Genomic DNA, 21,729 nt, shown 5'->3' with positions numbered 1-21,729 from the left:
GGGCAATCATACTTTCCAAAGTTGTTGTGAGGATTAAGTATGAATGTTTTTAAAGTGCTTCACACACGTAAATACCGTAGTCATAGTAATTTTTATTCTGTCATCTATAAACAGTGGAATAACAACCGCTGTGCTGTCTCGCAGATGGGTGTGAGAAGAACACACGTGAAAAAAACAATGTGAAGCACTGTGTGAACGTTATCACTTCAGCTCCTAGGCAAACAGTTGGTGTGGACCGCAGAAGTCCTGCAGGGCCAGAGAGCTCAACACAGAAGAGAGTGTAGTCCACTGTGCAATTGTAAACAAATGGCTGCTTTTTCCATTTAAAAAGTCCCAGACTGGTTGACGGAAACAAATCCGCCTGAGTCTGGCTTGAAAGTAGCACTTTTTAATTTACTGGAAAGTGCTTTTCAAGTTACTAATTTTAAAGCCACCAATATAGGTTGGCGATGAGTAATTTAAGGATGCTACATTAGAGTGGATGGATTTGGGAAGAAGTCTTTGTGGCTTGGGGTTTCTTCCATTTTAACTCATGGACGTTGACACGGGTGGGTTCTGAGCATTGGCTACTGAACAGTTTTTCTGCATTTTGACCCAAAGGAGATGAGTTTAAAGAACTCATGGGCTTGGGGGTAAACACAAGAGGACTCCCCACCCCGGGGCAGGCAGTCTGTTCTCCACAGACGGTTTTCTTTCAGAAAGCGAGTCCTTTCTGAATTATTTTATAAGGGGTTCCCAGAAGTTAGATTTTATCCTATTGAATTTGAGGGAAATCACTTTTTTCCCTAAGTGTTATTGCAGCTCACCAGATCTCTGTACTAGAAGTTAGTACACCTCTCCACAATGAGAATGATCTACAAAAACATGTCCTTTTGTTTGCTTTCAACTGCCACTAACATAGTTACGTGTCTGATGAAAACATGAATAAAGCCAGATACAGAAGTTTGTTTAGATTTCTTCCAAGAAAGCTTTTTCCTTTCTAGTCAGTTTTAATCACTCGCACTCTTATCCCTCCTCAGTGCTGGAACTCTCTGGAGCCTGGCATGTGCTTTTGAATATTTTCATTTTCCATCAAAATGCTCACAGCCCCATAGTACCCTGCACACAACCAGATCAAAAAATGGTTTTTGAGTGAATTTATTTAATCTTTGGAACAATGTCTTTTGTAGTGAAATTTCAGTTGAACACCTCTAATTAAGAGTTGTTTCACTCTCCTGAATAATAAGATTGGAAGGTGTTTTCTTTCTTTCTGGCAGAATAAAATCTGCATGCCCTGGTGAAAGGTTAGGAAATGTATAATTGATGTATTTTTGAAATGCCTCTCTTGTTTCTTGTAATTCTTCCTCAAGGAAATCTTTCCAGTTTGTCATAGCTCCCAGCTGTTTTGCGACGGACAGCAGCTCCGCCTGAGTGTTGACCAGTTTATCCACCACATTTCCCAGTGTGACCTGATGTGTTTTCTCTGCTTCTTGAAGCACTTCGTGCACTTCTTCCTGCTTCTGCCTCTGAGCCATGGAGTAGTAGATGTTCATTTCACGTTCTTTTTCCTTTACCAGTTTGCTCACACTCTTTCTCTGGTCGTTCATAACTGTCATACCACTACTCATAAGTTCCTCCAGGGCCTTGCTACAAAAGATAAAAAGGGCTTATAAGTTTGATGGGGTAGCCACTAAAAACAAAAAGATTTTGTCTTTCACCTTGGATGTGTGAGAATTCATTGCATTTTTTAGGTGGGACCCCAGGCTGAGACAGGTTGGTAGAGATGAGCTTTTGTGTTCTAACCACTGTTACCAATCAAACAACATTTTTCAGAGCACAGAGGTCACCCATCAACTTCCCTGCTGTGGGCTAAAGACAGGCCACCGGTCTAGGGTCTGACAGTAACTTTAGGAACTTGAGTCCACCTTACCCAGAAAAATATGAACACTGTGTACTTAAAAATGAAGAAACAGGGGTCAGAGTTCCAAACCCCTAGAGAGAGTGTTTCTGTATATCAATCCAGCTACTTACCTTTAGCCAGAAAGGAAAAACTCACAGGTTGATAGACACTATCAATAAATTCATTCAATAATAACATGACTTTTATGAAAATGGAGCCCCTCCCACCCCCTGCCACCAAAGGGTCTCAGGGATTCTCAGGGGTCCTGGGATCACACTCTGAGAACCACTGCTGAATGAGTTCACAGGCCTGTGGTTACAACATATGTGATTATGTGTAACTTATAGCTGCCTATTGGATTGCCACGTGCCAGGCAGGTGAAGGAGCATCCCAAGCATATATTAACTCCATGATTCCTCAAAACAGCTCCATAGGTGGGCCCATTATTATGCCTGCTTCACTGATAAGGAGACAGGCTCACAGAGATGGAGTGACTTGACCACATCACTTAATTAGTGAAAGCGGAGAATGAGCATGCAGCCCAGGCCGTCCGAGTCCAGTAGCTCTTAGCCCCTGTGACGCAGCTTTGATGGGTATCTCTGGTTAACCTAGTTTGGCAGAACCTCTAAAGGTTTGAGAACTTTAAAACACCTACAAATGGATTCAAATATTTATGCTTATTAATAAAAATCTTCCAGCCCTGGCTGGCGTAGTTCAGTGGATTGAACGCAGGCTGCGAACCAAAGTATCGCAGGTTCAATTCCCAGTCTGGGTACATGCCTGGGTTGCAGGCTATGACCCCCAGCAACCACACATTGATGTTTCTCTCTCTCTCTCTTTCTCCCTCCCTTCCCTCTCTAAAAAATAAATAAATAAAATCTTTAAAAAAAATCTTCCCCCTCTGCCTTCTTGTCTAATATAGTCTTTCCAAGACATACCACCTTGCCTTTCTTCTAAATTCTATCCTCCAAGATGCAATTTTGTCATTGTCACAGGTCCTTTCAACTTGACTTTTGAACCTGACAGATCATGCAGTCTTAGGTAAACATGGTTTGTCCTTAGCCTGTCTAGGTGGTGTGCTGTTTCTCTCTTTCCTTTTCCCACCAACTAGGCTGTATCCATTATTAATAACAAGGATTAATGTTTATTATTTACTGCGTCCCAGGGACTATGCTAAGCATTTTAAATGCATTACATCCCATTTAATTTCAACACTAACCCACTGAAGCTGGTATGATTTTTATTTATTACCTCTTATTATTCCCATGTAATAACAGGCAAGGAAATTAAGGCTTAGAGAGATCTGGTTATTGTTCAGTGGCACACAGCTGAGAAAGTGGGACAGTTTCTGCCCCTCACTATTACCTGCTTCATTCGTGTAAGAGATCATTAAACATTTTTTATCGGGGGTAATGCAATAAAAAATATTGTTTTAGAATCATTACTCTGGCAATACTGGGTAAATTGAACCTTAGTGGGGTAGAGTAGAGGACCAATTTATACTATTTTGTAATATCCTGGGTGTGCAAAGATTAGGGTCTGAACTCAAGATGAAAGAGAAAGAAATAGGAAGAGAAAAAGGGATAAACCCAAGAAATATTACAAAGTCACATGTGCCAGCGTTTATGATTGCTAGGAGATAGTGGAGGCAGGAAGCAGGGGAATCCAAACCAAGTTCCCAGTCTTCAGCCTGGGTCATAGGAAGATGGAGGCGCCATTCGTGGAAGAGATGCCAAGGAAGAAACAGCGGTCCCTCCAACACATTTCCTGTGTGGGGTTTACTACAGCGTAACTACGGTCCTTGCCCCAGGGTGTCAGGAGACATTTAAAAACTCGAAAGAGCTATGCTGAGCTTCTGGGACAAAGCTAATTTCATTTTAAACAGGATGTAAAAGGTCATGAAAATCCTTTGGAAAGTTTTCAGGCAGTTAATAGTTTATCTGCTCAGATTTCTAACTTGGATATCTTAGAAAATCAGTTGCTGAGTATTAAGAATTCAAGTATAAAGGCTTAATACAGTGTTTTGATAAACAAGTTTCCTGTATTTGCAAGAGGGTCATTTGTTGACAGATATTGACTTGATTAAATAATTAATAAAAAGCAGAGTATGTAGCAAAAAAGAAGAAGAAGTGACACCATGAATAGAGTTGGAAGTGTCACCTACACTTATCCTTAGGATTCAGTCCGATGTTTTACGAAACCTTCCTTATGGGGTGAGATTGTGAAGGTGGTAACCAGGGCCCCTGGGGCTTAGAGATAAGGAGCTGAAAGGAAGCTTCCTTGAGCCAGCCTCAAATCCCCAAGAGATAGCTAATTATTGTTCTCCAGAAGCACCGCTCTGGAACAGGCAGACTGGACTTCCTGGCTTTCTTCTGGTCCATACAGAGGAGGTGTTCATCTACGGGACTGACCAGAAGGCTCCTCCAGAGGCGATCTCAATAAAAACTACTCAAGTAAAGCACATCCTAGATGACTCCAGCTCCTACCCTCCATGCTATAACCACCTTTAAACACCTTACTATCACACTCTGTTCTTGCTAAGAGAATCTGTTTGTTTGCTTGTTTGTTTGTTTGTTTGTTTATGGAATGTCCTTTTTGGCTTTTTCCAGCCTTCCTTAGAGCCTAAATTTTTGACCCTTGGAATCCACTCCTTCAGTTTCAGGTCAGGATGTCTCTGACCTTTACTCTAATGATGTCTTTGAAGTTGTGGAGTTGAAGCCAGGCGGGAGGTGGGCACAGGGTGCAGTGCATGTGGTGGTGGATGCTGGAGCGCCCATTTGTCTTTGTATCTCCCCTGCCTGGCCTGGTGCCCACTGTATACCAAACAGGCAGCCAAAAAATGCATGAATGAATAAACGGGCAGTACAGATGTAGCTACCCCCAACACTTTTTTTGTGTGCCAAATAACACTAAATTTTAAAGCAGGCAAATTGGAGCATTACAAAAGCCTAAAATAATTCATGCTTAAAAGGATTCCCAGCATAAGCAAAGTATTCACCATAAAAAATAGTGAATTCTTGTGGTATATCTAAAATATATTTTGATTAATACAAAATTACCCACATTTTATCCCCAAAAGTGGGCCCAGAAATCACACATGAGGGGAGACTGAAACACCTGGTTTAGTAGTAGTACTTTTTGGTTTTTCCTTTGCTTCATACAAAAGCTTGGACAATATCTCTCTTTTCAAATACCCAAAGAATCACTGTGTATAGAGGAGAGACGCGCATATTTTGGATCCACTTTATGAAGCACATGGCAGGTACAGGCTTCAGCATCTGAACCAACCACCTCCACTGGTCATAAAATTCCTGTCAAGGAAATACTTACAAGGCTCACCGACCCTTTGTAGGCATCCAGGGAAGGGATGGCAGGTTCAACTTGATGATCTACAATGCCCCTTCCAGAGTGAAGTGAATGTCTATGCTTCTTTGTATAAGTGGTGAGGTCCACCTGCCACCTCTTACTTTATGAGGCTATAGTCTTGGAATTGTGAAATACACACCATATTTAAGAGCAGTGCTGGAAGTAAACTGAAGTATTTTCAAAATAATTATAGTGCATGCATGTATATCTATAGAATTCAGTCCAACAATTTATAAGATGTGCTTTCAGAGATAAAAATGCATTATGAGACAAAAATATAATCTAATATATAATAATCCAACCTCTCTAGGCTCTTGGGGAAAACAGCTACAGCATGGAAAACCCATACTGGCCATTGACTTGTCCTTTGCTCCTGTTAGGGCCTCTCTTAGCTCTTTCTCACTATATTTGGAAGGCTCTTAAAAAGGTGTAAGATGTGTTGCTCACAGGTTTAAAGAAAAATATTAATGGCTGTTCTTTCCATTCTACCACATAACTGAACTTTTTGTTTTCCCTATGCATGTTGCTAATACTATACTTTTCAACCTTCTTTCTGTGTCCATCAGTTAAAATCTTGGAACCTAAGACATTAAGAACTGACATGTCATTTCCCTATAGGCTATTCCTAAATTATGAAGGGATTTGTTTTCAAAATTCATTTGTACATTAAGAGTTTAGAGCAACAGTGAACATAGCAGACTGTTCACCTGAGGAGCCCACAATAAGCTACTAATTTATTTTCACTTGAACCACAGGACTGTTGGCACTCTCCTCATCAGCTATAACCATTGTGTTCATAAGGAAAATACATTTGGGTTTTCTGCCTGAAACACTGGGGATGGAGTGCCCCTGGTCTGGTGGGAGGACCAGTGACGCCCCTAAGCTGGGGCTGCAGGCATCACACAGGTTAAGGAATTCATGGGGGGTGGGGGGCATCTCCAGAGGCCAACCTTCGGCAGCACATTCCTCTCTCAGGGGTGTAAATATTCTCAAGCTTGCCTTGGCTCTGCCTCATTTTACTACCCACCTTCCCCCTCCATGTTTGTTCATGCTGTTCTCGCTCTTTGCAGTCTTTCACAAAGGGGACCTCTTCCTTCCCTTCTCTCTAAGGCCCAACCCAAGACTAACTCCCTCAGGAACCCTGCCTCAGCACACGGCCCACACTCTCAGTTTTCCTGATCTTTCTAGGACTCTGAGCTCTTCCAGCTCCTACGTGTTCTTTGTACCAGTCCATCTAGCCCCGCTCATATGGCACAGCCATGCTTAAGCTACTTCACATAACACTGAGAAAACACCCTTATTTCTTTGTGCCAGAGCTCAGGTCCACATCCACAGAAGGCACTTCAGTGGTGAGGTGAACCAGGTAGCATAACAGAAGGTCAAAAGCGTTGGTATCACACAGCCCAGGGTTCACACTGGGCCCCACAACCTTCACTCCACATGATCCTTGGCAGTTTCCTTAATCTCACTCTCAGACTCAGGGTTTTCACTTGGGATATGGGGGATGACAGAAGGGATATGAGGATTCAACAAGAGATGTACAAAGGGCCCTGCAGGTGCCAGGTGTTCAATAAAGGTAGCTGTCATTGGAATTATAGCGGCCGCCACAAAAATCCCTGAGATGTCACTCTATTCATGCCTTTGCCTTAGGCTAGGAAACACTTAGAACCAAGCAAATATGTTTCTGGTTTTTGTTTTTGTTTTTAAATTCTGATATTACTAATCTGTTTAAAGTCCAGTCCACCTCAATACACAAAAATGTCTTCTGTGCATTTAACAAATTTGTCCTAATATGTCAGAATTCTGAGTCCTTAAGTCTTAAGTGGAAGTTTATAGCCAAATAAATGGTCTATAGGCAGAATTCTAAACAATGGTCCTTCTGTATATATTAGTTTCTACTATTAGTTTCTACTATATTCTTATTTCTAGCAGTGTCTAGAAATAAGATCTGGTGTGCAGCAGAATGGGTTCAGCTGACTGGAAGACATTTGAACTTTTGTTGGATAAATATTTAAAGAATGCCTACCATGTGCCAGGCTCTTTTCCAGGCATTTGGAACACATCAATGAACAAAATGGACATTCTAGATGGATATACTTAAATAACAGGCATGGAAGTTTCCTAATCTTAAGTCAAGTGATTGAGTAAAAGGGGACCATTGAAAATCCTTTGAACCTCAAAGAGAAAGTGGAGGGGGAGGGGTGAAAGCAGTGCAGTGAAGGAAGGAGCAGAAGCTGCAGGTGTGTGAGGAGTGGGTCCAGAGGTTCCTTCAGGCGGGGCAGAGCTCCTGCACACAGAGGGCGGGAGGAGCTGGGAGAGGAGGGTGCCACTTTCCACTGTAGCGGGCCACACTCATCTGGTAATTGCCACCTTCTCTAAATTGCTCCTTAGATCCTCTCTCACCTTCCTCTTCTATCTCAATAAGGATGTATCTCCTATGCAAGAAGGGAGGTACCACTGAAACAGCCATACCTGCAGCCCTTGTTCTTATTTACCTGCAAAATAAGAATCCTACAGGATTTTACCTTTGGCCCTGTTCTAAACAGATGTAACAAGGAAGATTTTTACCTCTTAATTACATACAAACAGATTTGTTTGTTAACTCCAGGGGCAAAGCAGAAGAGATAAGTCCTAGACTAGGAGGTCAAATACAGAGGTTTTAGTCTTCTTTTGCTGCTACAATGAAGGGATCTTGGGCAGGTCACTTAACATGTGGAAACTGTAGTTTTCTCTTGGTCCCGATAATCAATAGGGTTCCTTACTACTGCCTTGTCAAAATTAGCTAATTCCACTAAATGTTCATTACATAAATAAAAATAGTTACCTTTTTTGTAATCCTCACCCAAAGATATATGTTGTGATTTTAGAGAGAGAGAGGATGGGAGAGAAAAAGAGAAAGAAACACTGGTTGCTTCCGGTATATACCCGGACCAGGGACTGAACCCACAACCTAGGCATGTGCCCTGACTGGGAATCTAACCCACAACATTTTGGTGCACAGGACGATGCTCCAACCAACAGAACCACACCAGCCAGGGCTACTTTGGTGTTCTTAAAATGTTTACATATTGTATATGATCTGATTTATATAGAAATTGTTTGTGATTATGCACATAAATAAGGTTGCAAATACATCAAAACAGCATGGAAAGATATAGACCCCGTTATTTAAAATGACTGACTCTGGGAAACAGGGAAGGGTAGGGAGGTGGTGGTGGGGACTTAGCAACTTTTGCTCCCTATATTCTCATAATGTCCATTTCATTTACAGCATGTATTACTTGTGCAATTAAAAAAAAAAAACAAAAAGTAACACGTCCACAACAGTGTACATTATAGGCTAAAAAATGTGAAGATTGACTTTTATGTGTTTGTGGAAAAACATATTTCTTAATTCCTCTCCTCAGCCTCTTAACACTGGACATACAGAATGAAAACATTGAGGACAGTAGTTATCTCTGGAGAGGGAGGAGAGGAAGGAAACGGACTGAAGAAGAAGACATGGAGCTTCGGAAGCATCACCAGTTTTCAATCCCTTTAGACGGGTGGCAGGTCCTTGAGTATGCATGTTATTATTGTTTTAGACCACACACATACATGCACACACACACTCTACAACACGCTGTGTACTGTTCTCTGTGTTTGATATATCCCATAATGTGAAAACACAAAAACTGGGAAATATCCACCTATGTGCTGACTTAATCTTATCCCTTTCTCCAAGGTGATTTTGACAGAGTGAAACACTAATTTGCAAATGCGTTCTCTGGAATACCTTTTCTGGGCCTGGATCAGTTCCTGGGCCCTCTGTCTCTCTTCTGCCCTGACTTTCTCCACAGCCTGGACTTTCTCCCTGTGGCACTCCGTCATGATTCTCTGGATTCTGTGGACCATGCGTTGTTCTGCAGCCAAGTTCTCCCTCTTTAGTTCTTCTTCCATGTTTTGCTGCATCTCTGTCTTGGTTTTATCTGCCATTTCCTTAAGCAACAATAAAACTAGGTTTAGATGTTACAGCTTTGATGTTTAAGAACCTGATGAAACGTGCACCTGCAAACACATGTAGTTTAAAAAATAGCAGGTATAATATGGAAAACTTCCATTTCTATGATGCTAAGTAAAACCAGAAACATGCAAACTAGGTAGCATAAATATTTATATAGACAATTTTGAGAGTGAATATGCAGAAAGGGAAAACAGTTGAATTACGGTTATTTTTTCTTGATTGTGCAAATATTCTATAATGTCATTTTATCTATATATAGTTAGAAATATATACTAAGATTCTACTTTAGGAGGTAAGTCATGGGGAATGGTAGAAACAATAACTGTGTCTCCTGAGGGTCTCACGCAGTTAACAATTGAACATTTCTGTGGTCACAGGAACCTGCCTGCCAGTGCCCACTATCCTTAGTGTTGAGTGGCCCTTTCTCATTCACTGGGGGGGACAGGAACAAGTTTTCACTGCTTTGGGGTAGCAGAACTGTGGATACCGTTAGCCAAGTAAAGAGAGGAGGCACAGGTGAAACAGGACTCCAGGAGGCCAGATCCTCAAAAAATAAAAATAAAAATAAATAAAAAACCCCTGCCAGCACTGTGGAAATGCCTGCTCACTCCTGGGGATGGCAGGCACTCTGCTAGGCCCAGCTGCCACAAACTGTGCAAGGAGTGGTTTAGTAGAAATACACGCAAAAAAGAAGGAGCAATGAATTCTGTCTAGGAGTTTCAAATCTTTCATTGAAAGGTAAATTTTAATCTTTATTGTAGGTACAGTGAGAGAACATACAGAAACTAAATCATTTCATAGTTAGTCAGCAGAAGAACTAGGAAGAGAAACCAGGATTCTTGAAACCAGCCTCTCATTTTATTGCTGGCTGTGATGCTAGTGTTTTCCACAGGTTTCCTCTAATTATTTTCATTCCAGAAATCCTGTAGGTTTATGAGATAGTACAGTGAGCTCTCTCTATCTCTTTAAGTTTCAAGAAAAACTGAAATCACTTTAGTTTTTTAGAAAAAAAATGTTCCAACAATTAAATATTTGTTAGACTTCCACTTTTTCAAGAGAAACAAAGTTTTCAACTTCTCACTTCAGCTACTCCAGTGGCAAAAAATATTTTTTTTAATGAAAAAGACAACAGAAATCAACTTCAAGAATGGATCTATCCAGGGTGATCTCAGTTCATGTATTGAGAAATCTTTTTTTTGGATAACATCGTCTACTTAGAAATGATTTGTCTCTTAAATAACTAGAACTTTTTGATAATAAAACATTTTGAATGAAGCTATTTCTAAATGCCTGGCTGGTGTGGCTCAGTGGATTGAGTGCTGGTCTACGAATCCAAAGGTTGCTGATTTGATTCCCAGTCAGGGCACATGCCTGGGTTGCAGGCCAGGTCCCCAGTAGGGGGCACATGAGAGGCAACCACACATTAATGTTTCCTTCCCTCTTTCTCCCTCCCTTCCTCTCTGTCTAAAAATAAATAAATAAAATCTTTTTTTAAAAAGAAATGTTTCAAATGTCTTCAACATTTATCTTACTTCATAAAAAAGAGTATAGTGCACACGTTAACGTTTCTTGATGATCCGGGACAGTAGAAAAAGATGAATGATTGCACGGGGCTAAACACTTTATACTGCAACTCCATAATCACTCAAGTTCACAGGACTATTTGTCTCTGTTATAAATGACCCCAGACTGCTTTGCTTTTTTATATTTGATATCTGATTTTGGTAATGAGTTCTCATTCTTTACGTGCCATTGGGCTAAATACTCCCTATTCTAACTGTTGTCAGTGAGCTCCTTTTTGTCATTTCCAGTTTCCAGCCTTTAATCTATTTTGGATGTGTAAAAGCAAATGAACCACGCCTGTTGAGTTCAGGTTGTCAAGTAAGTGTGATACCATTTTGTCAAGTAATATGTGACACCACTTGAGGGGAGGTTGGAGAGGTTCTGCTAAGGCTAATAAGCATGAGTGTCTATCTTGTACTCAGAGGTCTTTGTTTAAATTCTTAGGGAATATTTTAAATTATTTTTGGGTTTTCCCAGAAATATTTTCAGTAATTGACATTATGGAGTGGTTAGATAGATAGATGAGGTATCATCATAATACATTTTTATTTGAATCATAGAATTTAAAAATGTCATCCCAGCCCTGACTAGTACGGCTCAGTGGGTTGGGCATTGTCTTGCAAACCAAAAGGTCACCAGCTTGATTCCCAGTCAAGGCACATTCCTGGCCTGGGTTGAGGGCTAGGTCCCCGGTTAGGGGCATGTGAGAGGCAAACAATAGATGTTTCTTTCTCACATTGCTGTGTCTCTCCTCTCTTTTCTCCCTCCCTTCCCCTCTCTCTAAAAATAAGTAAGTAAAATCTTTTAAACAAAAATAAAAATTACATCCCAGCCCTTTATTTTGGCTGGGTTCTGAATTAGGATTCAGAGTTTTAAACCTAGTCCCTCTTTTACATAACAATTTAGTAAAACCCAAATCTGCCTTACTTAGCATGGGGAGTACATATTTAAAGTTACAAAAATAATTCAGGGGCCTACTGTTTGGCTGTGTCCTTCTTCAATGGAAAATCCTCTGATTAAACTGCTTGTACTGAAATGCATTTTGAGTGTATTTAAAGATGAGGTTATAATTTTGAGACATTATAAGAAATGGACTCACAAAATACAGCATACTTACTATATAGATGTTCGACAGACACTTAGAACACATATCTCCATCAGGGGGAGTTCCTCTTAGGTATCACATGTAGGATTCTCTGGACCTGTCTGAACACCTGATTCTTCTTACCTTGTGGCTGCAGTGATTCATGGCATTTTCTCCCTTGCACTGAATGCCAGAAAGCTCAAGTCCCAATTTGTGTTAATTGCACAGGACCTCATGGCATACATGTGTTTTTAAGTTTTAAAATCATCCTTGATTTCATTATAATTCCTACTCTAATTTTTCTTTAAAAACTTTTAAAAAATTATTTATTTTTAGAGAGAGAGGAAAGGAGGGAGAAAGAGAGGGAAAAAACATCAATGTATGAGAGAAACATTGATTGGTTGCCTCTTGCACTGGGGGCCCACAACCCACTCATGTGCCCTGACTGGGAATCTAACCTTGACCTTTCGGTTCACACGCTGGTGGTTAATCCACTGAGGCACACCAGCCAGGGCTAATTTTCCTTTTCTAATTTTCTTTTGGCTCTTATTTTCTCACTTACTTTTTAATATTACTATATTTGAGTGAAAGAATATAAATACTTTTTCAAAGTACTATCTCCATTAGATATGATCTTGAAATTTTATTTAACATCAAGTGTTTGAGACCTATCCCAAATCCTTTGCATCATATTAGAGCAGTACTTGGTAAGAATTTAATGCTATTTAGTTCTAAAGAACTTGGTTTTCTGCTCTATGTATTGGTAGTGTCAAAATTTAATATGTGAGAATCACAGAGGCTGCTGGTTCAAAACACTGCTGGCGACTTTGTATGTCAGGTGGGGCCCCGGAACCTGCATGTTAAGCTCCCAGGTGAGTAGAAACTAAGGTAGTGAGTTCACAGACCCCCTCAGAAGCAGTACTGATGTCTATGACAGTTGAGATGACCCTACACATCCCTCTGAGACAAATCACTCTTTCACTGTATAAGAAATGTCCTTGAGGCAGCAGTACAAATGTAAATTCTCAAATCCTAGACCAATATGTTAGAAAGGTAAACCTCTCTCTAACTTTTCCCTTTTAAATTTTCTTAGGACCTCTATTTCAATATTAAGGGCAACAACTCTACCGAAAGTCTATATGGGGTGCAGATTACCTAAAGGAAGACTAGAGGCGTGCTCTTCGAAACAGGCATCACATTTAAGTTATCTTCCTGTCTGCATAGCCTAATGCCAGGGAGTGATACTCACAATGTATATACTCTTGCTGCAGCATTGGGAGGGGTCCTAGAGCCCCCACCTGTTTAAACTGCTGCCCCTTTAAATTGCTGGACTGGGGGAGGTCCAGAGGCCTAGTAGGAAACAACCAGGGTGGCCAAGGTATCAGGGGGCTTGAAGGGTGGTTATCAATTGACCACCCAGAGAAGTATTTCAGGACTTGAAGACCTTGTATGACCACACTAGCACAGGCCAACTAACAAGAAGGCCTTCCTAGACATGCTATATAAACGCTTTTCACACTTTGAACTAAAATAGGAGATTGGCAGTGGATCATCGCAGCCAGTTCCTCAGAGACCCTGGCCACTGGAGCCCAGCAGGGAGGGTCTCAGCACCATCTAGGAGCCGTGGTGCGAACTCCCTCTCTTCCGCTCCAGCACAGCCCATTTCATTGCACCTAGTAGAGATCTGATACATGGTCGGTGCTCACTGCCAAAATGAGGAATAAGTGGGCCCAGTGTCCCAAACTGTTTATTACTTATGTTCTATCGAATGAGGCTAAGCTTGGAACCAGACCTCTGCCCCTTCCCCCCCACCCCCAGCCTCTGCCCACGCATCAACACATTGACACATCAACACTGTGTCTTGTCGTGGCCCTCCTGTGGCCAACATGTGAAAAGAGTTCTGAATCCTTCTCCTTTGAGCAAATTTTGTAGTGGACGTACTGATCTAAAGGATCAGTCCCTGGGCCTCTGCCTGGAACATTTGCTAATTGTCTGCAGTCCTGTTCTTAAACCAGGGCACCCCCTTGTCATATGACCTCCGGTCCTGAAGTAAATACTCTGGAAACAGCTCAGGGCATCCTCTTGGCACTGCAGGAAGTGCACACTGGGTCAAAGGATGCAATCAGAGAGCCCAGGAGAAGAAAGAGGGCAGCCTCCTTCCTCAGTTTAATCCCCATTTGAGCACTAGTGAAGGCACTGTGCTGGCCTCTGGGACTAGATGGCAAGGAGACAGACATGTCCTCATGTAGGCTACAGTCACGTGGGGATCCGACACTGGACAAATGGTCACACGGTCTAATTACAGTAGTGACAGAGGGTGGCTGCTGTGAAAGCGGAAGGGGTGCCAAGGACACTGTGTGGATGGCAGGGCGGAGCCTGTCAGGTAAGGCTCCCTGGGAGCAGAGATGTTTGAGCTAAATCTGATGGAGCGCAGGAGGGATGTTCTGGCAAAGACACTGAGGTCAGAAGGCGCATGGTGCATCAAGACCCACAGAAGGGCAGTAAGAGGAGGGAAGGAGAACAAGTGGCAAGAGATGTGGTGGGTCAGGCAGGCAGGGTGGCTCCTTCAGACCCAGAGGGCTCTCCTGGGCCTACGGAGCGTTCAGCATCTCCTCTGTGACCGTCTCCAGCCTCACGACCAGCCTCCAGGAACACCCATCTAGACATCACACATTGTTTTCACTTATTCCCTTGCCAGAGCTTTTCACTCACTTAAGTACTTTTTAAAAGACAGCAAACAAGCCACTATAAAAACCTGTAAACTTTTTTGATGTTGCTCTTCCAGAATCTGAATTTTAATTTTATGCATGTCATTCATTTCTTCAAGTGCTTTCTCCACTGCTTGTTTTTGACGTTCATCAGCCTTTGAAAGAAAGAGTGCATTTATGTATTAATATATCAGGTTTTTATATTTACTGAAAAAGAGCAAACACCGTGGGGCCTCTGGCTCTCTGCTCTGTTCGCACCGCAAACTTCCCGTGGTGAACCGGCTGTCTCGGCCAGATGCCCTAGCACGGCCCGACCCACGGCTAACTCTGCAGTTTCAGCAATGGCTAAAGAAACCTGTACTGGAGGCTGCTGGGATTCTCTTTTAATCTGTCACTCCACTTCTTGCTTAATTTGACTATGAGAGACAATCAGTGTGCTCATTACAGAAAATCTGAAAACTACAGAGAGGTGAAAAGATGTGCAAAGCCAGAAGTGACTGAGAAGGGAGCCTGAGCACCACCCCAGCGCCCTGTGTCAGGTCTTCAGAAACAATGGATGATTTTATTTGGAGAGAGTGCCCAAGAACATCATATTACCCATATTCAAATTGTAGATTACCCACAAAAACATTCCCTTGCATTAGGGTGTGTATAATTTATGATTCGTAATCAATTTAAATATATTATTTTTGATAAAGATAGATGACTACTAAGACTTTTACACATATTACCCTTTGTACAGGAGCATTTTGGACTTCCACATTTTCATACCAAGCTTTTGCTGGCAATAATACTGGACACTTCCAACACTTTCCACCATGATAACTATTTTATTAAGAAACCAGGAAATCACATTGTAAGCCCTGTGGCTTGTCCTGCTCTCAAAGAGCATGAACTTTCTTTAGGAAGTCATGTGTATGGTTTTATCTATGACTGGAAGAAGAGGGGGCTGGATGATTGAGATTTTGCTTCAGTTAAGGGCCTGGGATCTGTGAGCCCCCCACTCAAAGGGCCCCTACAGCCCTCAGCAGTCACGTGGACAAGGTATCAAGGACTTTAGAGAGAAGGGGAACAAGGAGAAAGGTCAAAAGGAGAGTAACCATAATAAAGCATCTGCAAAAAACAGGCTTGTGTTACACACTGCACAGATGGACAGTCTACACATTAGCTATTAAGCAATAATAAACAACTATCAACAAGGATGTCTTTTTTTTTTTTTTTTTAGTTTTAATCCAGTGAGAAGAAAGGGAGCAAGAGTCATCCACACATAGAGGTAATTTAGAAGGAATGAAGCTCCTGATGATGTCTGTTTCTTACTAAGCACCTACTGTGTGTGCCAGGCAATTATTTCATTTAACTCTCTCCAGCACCCTATAGAGTGGGCATTATTGTTCCTCTTTTACTTTTGAAGAAGCCAAGACTATAGAGTTGAAGAGCTTGCCCAAGATCCCAAAGGTAGCCAGGTTTCAACATCAGCTCTGCCTGACTACACTGTTTCACACAAGTCTAAAATGTGAAAAGACTATAAGGGTGCATTTAAATTGATTTGCAACTTTTTACCTGAGCCCACACATTAGCTTCTGCTTTTGCAATACGTTCTTTGAGTAGAGCCTCTTGAAATTCTTCTTCTTTATTCAAAATATCTGCCCCGATATCTATTTGAAGAGAAATAATTACAAGTTTCCATGTTTCTTGGCTTCCCTTTTTACAATGACCCAGTTATTTATTAGAGTCATCTAAGAGAGAAATGGATACTTTTAAGAGATATCAATCTTTTCTTTAAAGGCGCCCATGAAAGGGCTAAGTTGTTCCCTAACTGATCAGGAGGGCACGCACAGCACTGTTAGGCTGCGATCGTCAGGGATGCGCTGCCAAGCCACAGGGTGGGCCGCTGTGGAGGAGAGTGGTGAAAAGGAGCACATTTTGTGTTCCCAAAGTAGAATAGTTCGTGACTGTTCACGACGTTTCAGCTCCCCCGGCCCTGCCCTTATCTGGATGTTGGTGTTACCCCGACCCCAAAAGTGGTTAACACTTCTCCATCAATTACTTAATCCAATTTACAAATAATACCCTCCCATCATAACACCTTCCCTACACAAACAAGGAAATAAAAGCCTAGAGAGGTTAGAGGACCACACAGTGTCAGCTAGCTAGGGACAGGGTTGGAGCTGGAGCAGAGCCCTGTGCTCACTGAACTGGGCACAGGGTTTTCTTCGTCTTCTCCTACCGGAGTGTGGCCTCAGACCTGACCTACGATCTGGAGGGGGATGATGAGCCCTGTGAGTGTTGAAATCACACGCTGAGATCTTTCTTTCTACTCCTAACTATTATCGGGTTTATTCTTTATTCCATTCATTTCTCACATCTAAGATTTGCTGCATTATTAACTTTTCATGTGATTAGGTCTCGACAATCAACTCCCTAAAGTTACAAAGCACACCTTTTACTGCAGTGTATCTCTCACCGTGCCAAGCCTGGCAACGAGCATAGATAAGACACTGAGAACTCACGTGTTTGTCTGCCCAGCATCCCCTGCCTCCTTCTGATTGTTTTTATTGTTCTTTAAGCACAGTTGTCTACATTTTCACCCTACCACAGCCCCCCCGCCCCACCCATCCCATTTTTCTCAAGAACTTCCCTCTCCCACTTCAGGATAGCCACATGGTAAATTTCATAAAACTATCTACCAAGGCTGGGGGGTGGGGAGTGAACGTAAGGCCTGTCCCTGAGTTAATTGTGTTGTTCCAATACCCATTTCCTCGTTTGGACAATGGACTAGTGTTCTTCTGTAAGATGTCAGTAAGAGAATCTGGACAAGGGTACACAGAAACTCTCTGTTCTACTTTTAAAACTTGTGAGTCTAAAATTATTTCCAAATAAAAAGCTATTAAAATATGTAAAAATACAAAAAAATAAAAATGACACATGCTGCAGCTCAATTCTGAAGGTTCTAATTTAGTGGGTCTGACTTGGATTCACATTAAATCCAGCGAGTCTGTGTTTGGATATTTGTAGTAAAAACAAAATCTTTAGAAGTGCTGCAGCCCACTGTTAGGCCTGAGGACTGCTGCTCTACGCGATACTCATCAGCGCTTATACTGACATTTCAACATGCCTCCGGACTGACTGACACAGAACAGAGAATATTGACTTTTGTGACTTCAAGTAGTCCATGACAAATATGGATCATAGAAAGGATTAATTTCTAACTAGTTAGATTTAATTTATCCACTTAATGCTTTGATTCAGATATCCTGGAAGGTATAAGGAATCAATCAATAAAAGCTTATCTAAGAATGGATACTCACTGCCCTGGGTATAAAATGTCAAGTCGTTTTAGAGGTTATAGTTAAAAGTCATACTATACAGTTACTATAGTTAAAATCAGTTTTGGTGTTGGTATTTTTTAGAGGATGATTTCAATTTGATCTCCCTCTACATTTAAGTTCTTTTAAAACACCCTCCATTCTCTAGCATTTGTGTTTTCGAAGATCAGGAGTGAAATTAAATCACCACTTGTTTACCAAGTTAGCGGAAGAGAAGACCGGAGGGGTGTTCTGAGAGTCCCTAGGAAAACACTGTTAAGGCTCAAACTCAAACCGAAGCTCTGATGGGCATAAGAAGAAAGGAAACCTGTTAGTTACAACTTGATTTGCTTCCTATAAGCATATATGTAGTAAATATTCTCATGTTATTTGTATCTCCTTTTTGTCGCTAGCTCCTAATATAGGTTATGGTTTCTTTCACCCATTTATTAAAGTGATGGGGATATTTCCACTCCTTTGAGTATGGAAGGTGCCCAAGTGTGGGCAAGGGCAGAACGAACCCCCACTTGCTATTATGTGTCAGGCTTTTCAAGAGGCACAAATACAGAGTGGGGCAAAGGTGGTTTTACAGTTATTTGTACAGTAATTAATAAATACAAAAATAATTGTTTCATGTACTCACAACTGTAAGCCTACTTTTTCCCACCCTGTATTTCTTAAAAAAATGTTTTAAAGGATTTTATTTCTTTTTAGAGAGAGAGGAAGGGAGGAATAGAAGGAAATAAACATTAATGTGTGGTTGCCTCTCATGCACCCCCTACTGGGGATGTGGCCACCCAACCCAGGCATGTGCCCTGACCAGGAATCGAACCAGCAACTTTTGAATTCACAGACTGGTGCTCAGTCCACTGATCCACACCAGCCAGGGCCCACCCTCTATTTCTTTAAAGCCTCTTAATACGCCTGCAATATTTATTAATGTCCCTATGTTAATAAACTACAAATAGGTTTACAAACTGAGGCCAAGTATCCTGTCCAAGGCACAAAATGGTGAGTGAAGAAGCTGGATTTCAACCCATGTTCTCATGACAGACACCCCTGTAGGACCAGCAACTTTGATCAGGAAAGCTGACAAAAGTCTGTAACAGGAAGAAAGACACACAATGCTATGAAACATTACAACAAAGGAAAATAGCAAAGTCACTTACCCAGTATATCTTTGTGAGTGTAAAAGCGTGTCTTAAATGGCTTGTATTCATGGATCCGTTTGAAGGTTTCCCCTAAAGGGGCTCGTGGAATAATTTTATTACAAACAGCACAGCAAACAAAGTTTGTGTAACTTGAATTTCTGATCATAATTAAATTTAAGATGTCTTTTACTATGTACAGTTAAAATACTCCTAAGAGCATAAAAAGTAGTTTTGAGAAAAGCTAGATGTTTAAGAAAGTGAAAGAGAAGTCAAGGTTTTAGAATACTAGAGGCTGGTAAGAACTGAGTGATTCACCATCATTAAGTAGTAGTTATGTGGCTAATGTTAAAGAATGTTACTGAGAGCCTCGGCAATGTAAGGTATAGGCCCTGGGTTTGGGAAGATTTAAGCAGCTGCTCCCTCCTAGACACTAGCATTAAATTGTCAGCTTACTTAGCAACTGTTGCTAGGTAAGACAAGCTTTGCTCATAAAAGCAGCTAGAAATGACAAAAGTGTTACATAGGACAGCCTTTCAATATTAGTTTCTTATTGCTACTGTAACAAATTACCACATACTTAGTGGTTTAAAACAACAAATATTTATTCTCTTGCAGTCCTGGAAGTCAGAAGTCCAAAATAAGTCTTATAGGACTAAATTATGGAGTCAGCAGGCTGTAGGGCAGAATGTTTCCTTGCCTTTTGCAGCTTCTGCAGACCACACATATTCCTTGGTTCATGACCTCTCATTCTATAGCCTTTTCATCCCCTGCTTGCACAGTGACAGTGCTGTGGCAAACTCTGGCCAGCAGAGTCTGTGTGTTGTGGCTGAAGATGAGAACAAACGCACACAGACTACAGCAGTCCTCTGTGGAAAAAGGGATGGTATGGTACTCTCTTAGGATGAGAGTCCCATGGCCGCTTCTCTCAAGGGGAGAGCACCCCAACCCTTGCCTGGACAGGCTTTTATTGTTTTTCTTGGGTCTTACATCAAAGAAGGATTTATTATCTATCACATAGAATGTTGTTGTCTACACTTTAGGTACAATCAAGGCAACGAAAATAACAAATGCAGAAGGGAAAGGTAGTGAGCTGATTATGCTCTACCCTTGGGAAAATTCACACAGGCTTTGGAAATTACCTTGAAGATAGGCAATAAACATCTACTGTTTCAGACCAGGGTGATAGAGTTTTAGCAAGAGCAAGCCAAAACAGTCTGGATGCATTTTCTAGGTCTGGTTCCCACGGGAAAACCTGGTTTGAGGGTCTGGCTCCTGCCCACCACTTCACTCCTGTCGGTTTTCCATACAGAGCTGAGTCACAATTGCCAGATTAAAACAAACCAGTTCCCTACAAGTGCTTCTTCCTCTAACCTTCTGTGATTATATTAGGCCTACCCAGATAATAAAGTAAAATTTGTACATCTCAAAATCCTTAACTTAATCCTATCTGCAAAGTCCCTATCAAGCAACAGATCCACATGTTCCAGTGATTAGAATGTGGACATCTTTGGAGGTGGGGTGGGGAATGGGAGTCCTATTCAGCCCACTACACTTTCTTTTAAAGGGTTTGTTTAAAGAATTGATTCATTTTAGGCCAGCAAAGTTTACCTATCAATGTGGTATTGATGCCATGGCAATAAAGTTGGGAAATATTGGAGTATTTTTTTAATTACTTTTCATTAAATCAGCACTCAAAATTACTAAGCCTGGGTTTTTTGTCTTTAAGATTTTATTTATTTATCTTTAGGAAGAATGGAAGGGAGGGAGAAGGAGAGGAAGATAGCACCAATGTGTGGTTGCCTCTCGAGCACCTGCTACTGGGGACCTGGCCTGCAATCCAGTCTTGTGCCCTGGCTGGGAACCGAACTAGCAACACTTTGGTTTGCAGGCCAGCACTCAATCCACTGAGCCACACCAGCCAGAGCCTAAGCCTGGGTTTTAAAGTCACACAGTTATGCCCTGGCTGGTGTAGCTCAGTGGAGTGAGCATGGGCTGCGAACCAAAGTATTGCAGGTTCGATTCCCAGCTAGGGTACATGCCTGGGTTGCAGGCCATGACCCCCAGCAACCACACATTGATGTTTCTCTCTCTCTATCTCCCTCCCTTCTCTCTCTAAAAATAAATAAATAAAATCTTTTAAAAAAAACCTTTAAAGTCACACAGTTAAATAATTTGTTGAACTTGTTTTAAAATTGAAAGTCCTATATGCAAAGCACCATCCCCCTGCCCCCCTTACCCCATGCCTGATAAACTGTGACACATTGGTCACCCTATAAAATATAAGGCTATAAACCAATAAATAATTTCACTGCTTATTTCAGGAAATGCTTGAAAACTCATTTATCAATTGAACAGCTTGGTCCTCTGGGTAAATTGCTCTCCTATCAGAACAGATTAATTCCCTGGGCAAAAGGTCGTTTGTCACTTATCAACAGTCATCTTACTAAGACTTGGTTCAAGACCTAACCTGTTACTGAGTTTTGCCCAGTTTCAGCCAGACTCCCACATTAAAAGACCTTCCTTTAACTACTTGGACCCACACACCAAGATGCTGTCAATATCTTGCCCTGACTGTCCCTTTCTGACATAATTGACTTTATTGGAGCGGCATTTTCCCTTAGAAAATGAATGAAACATCAACGCATAGCCAAGTAGTCTTTGAGTTTACAC

The 21,729-nt window shown here is 41.5% G+C and overlaps 1 protein-coding gene across 2 annotated transcripts; it reads right to left on the bottom strand.

Moving 5' to 3' along the window:
• Positions 1-1,121: 1,121 nt before the first annotated feature.
• C4H6orf163 (chromosome 4 C6orf163 homolog) lies at positions 1,122-20,430 on the bottom strand. 2 transcript variants are annotated; one of them, XM_028510460.2, is made up of 5 exons: positions 19,078-20,430; positions 16,164-16,258; positions 14,651-14,758; positions 9,021-9,223; positions 1,122-1,626 (listed from the first exon to the last, which is right to left on the bottom strand). In XM_028510460.2, exons 1-5 carry the CDS (start codon positions 19,223-19,225, stop codon positions 1,191-1,193), a joined length of 990 nt encoding a protein of 329 aa, XP_028366261.1. In that variant the 5' UTR covers positions 19,226-20,430; the 3' UTR covers positions 1,122-1,190. The 2 variants fall into 2 exon arrangements, with proteins under 2 accessions (XP_028366261.1, XP_035880334.1); XM_036024441.1 differs by lacking the exon at positions 14,651-14,758.
• Positions 20,431-21,729: the final 1,299 nt, after the last annotated feature.

The sequence above is a fragment of the Phyllostomus discolor genome, chromosome 4 (genome assembly GCF_004126475.2).
Source record: "Phyllostomus discolor isolate MPI-MPIP mPhyDis1 chromosome 4, mPhyDis1.pri.v3, whole genome shotgun sequence".
NCBI classification, from domain to species: domain Eukaryota; kingdom Metazoa; phylum Chordata; class Mammalia; order Chiroptera; family Phyllostomidae; genus Phyllostomus; species Phyllostomus discolor.
This window is presented reverse-complemented; position numbering and strand designations above follow the sequence as displayed.

Bases quoted from the DNA above. Each gene is read 5' to 3' on its own strand.
- C4H6orf163 (XM_028510460.2), bottom strand. From the start codon at position 19,225: ATGATCAGAAATTCAAGTTACACAAACTTTGTTTGCTGTGCTGTTTGT. The intron at 9,224-14,650 runs GTTTTTATAGTG...TTGTTGCTTAAG, and splicing joins AACATCAAAAAAGTTTACAG to GAAATGGCAGATAAAACCAA. The intron at 1,627-9,020 runs GTATTCCAGAGA...TATCTTTTGTAG, and splicing joins CTGATCCAGGCCCAGAAAAG to CAAGGCCCTGGAGGAACTTA.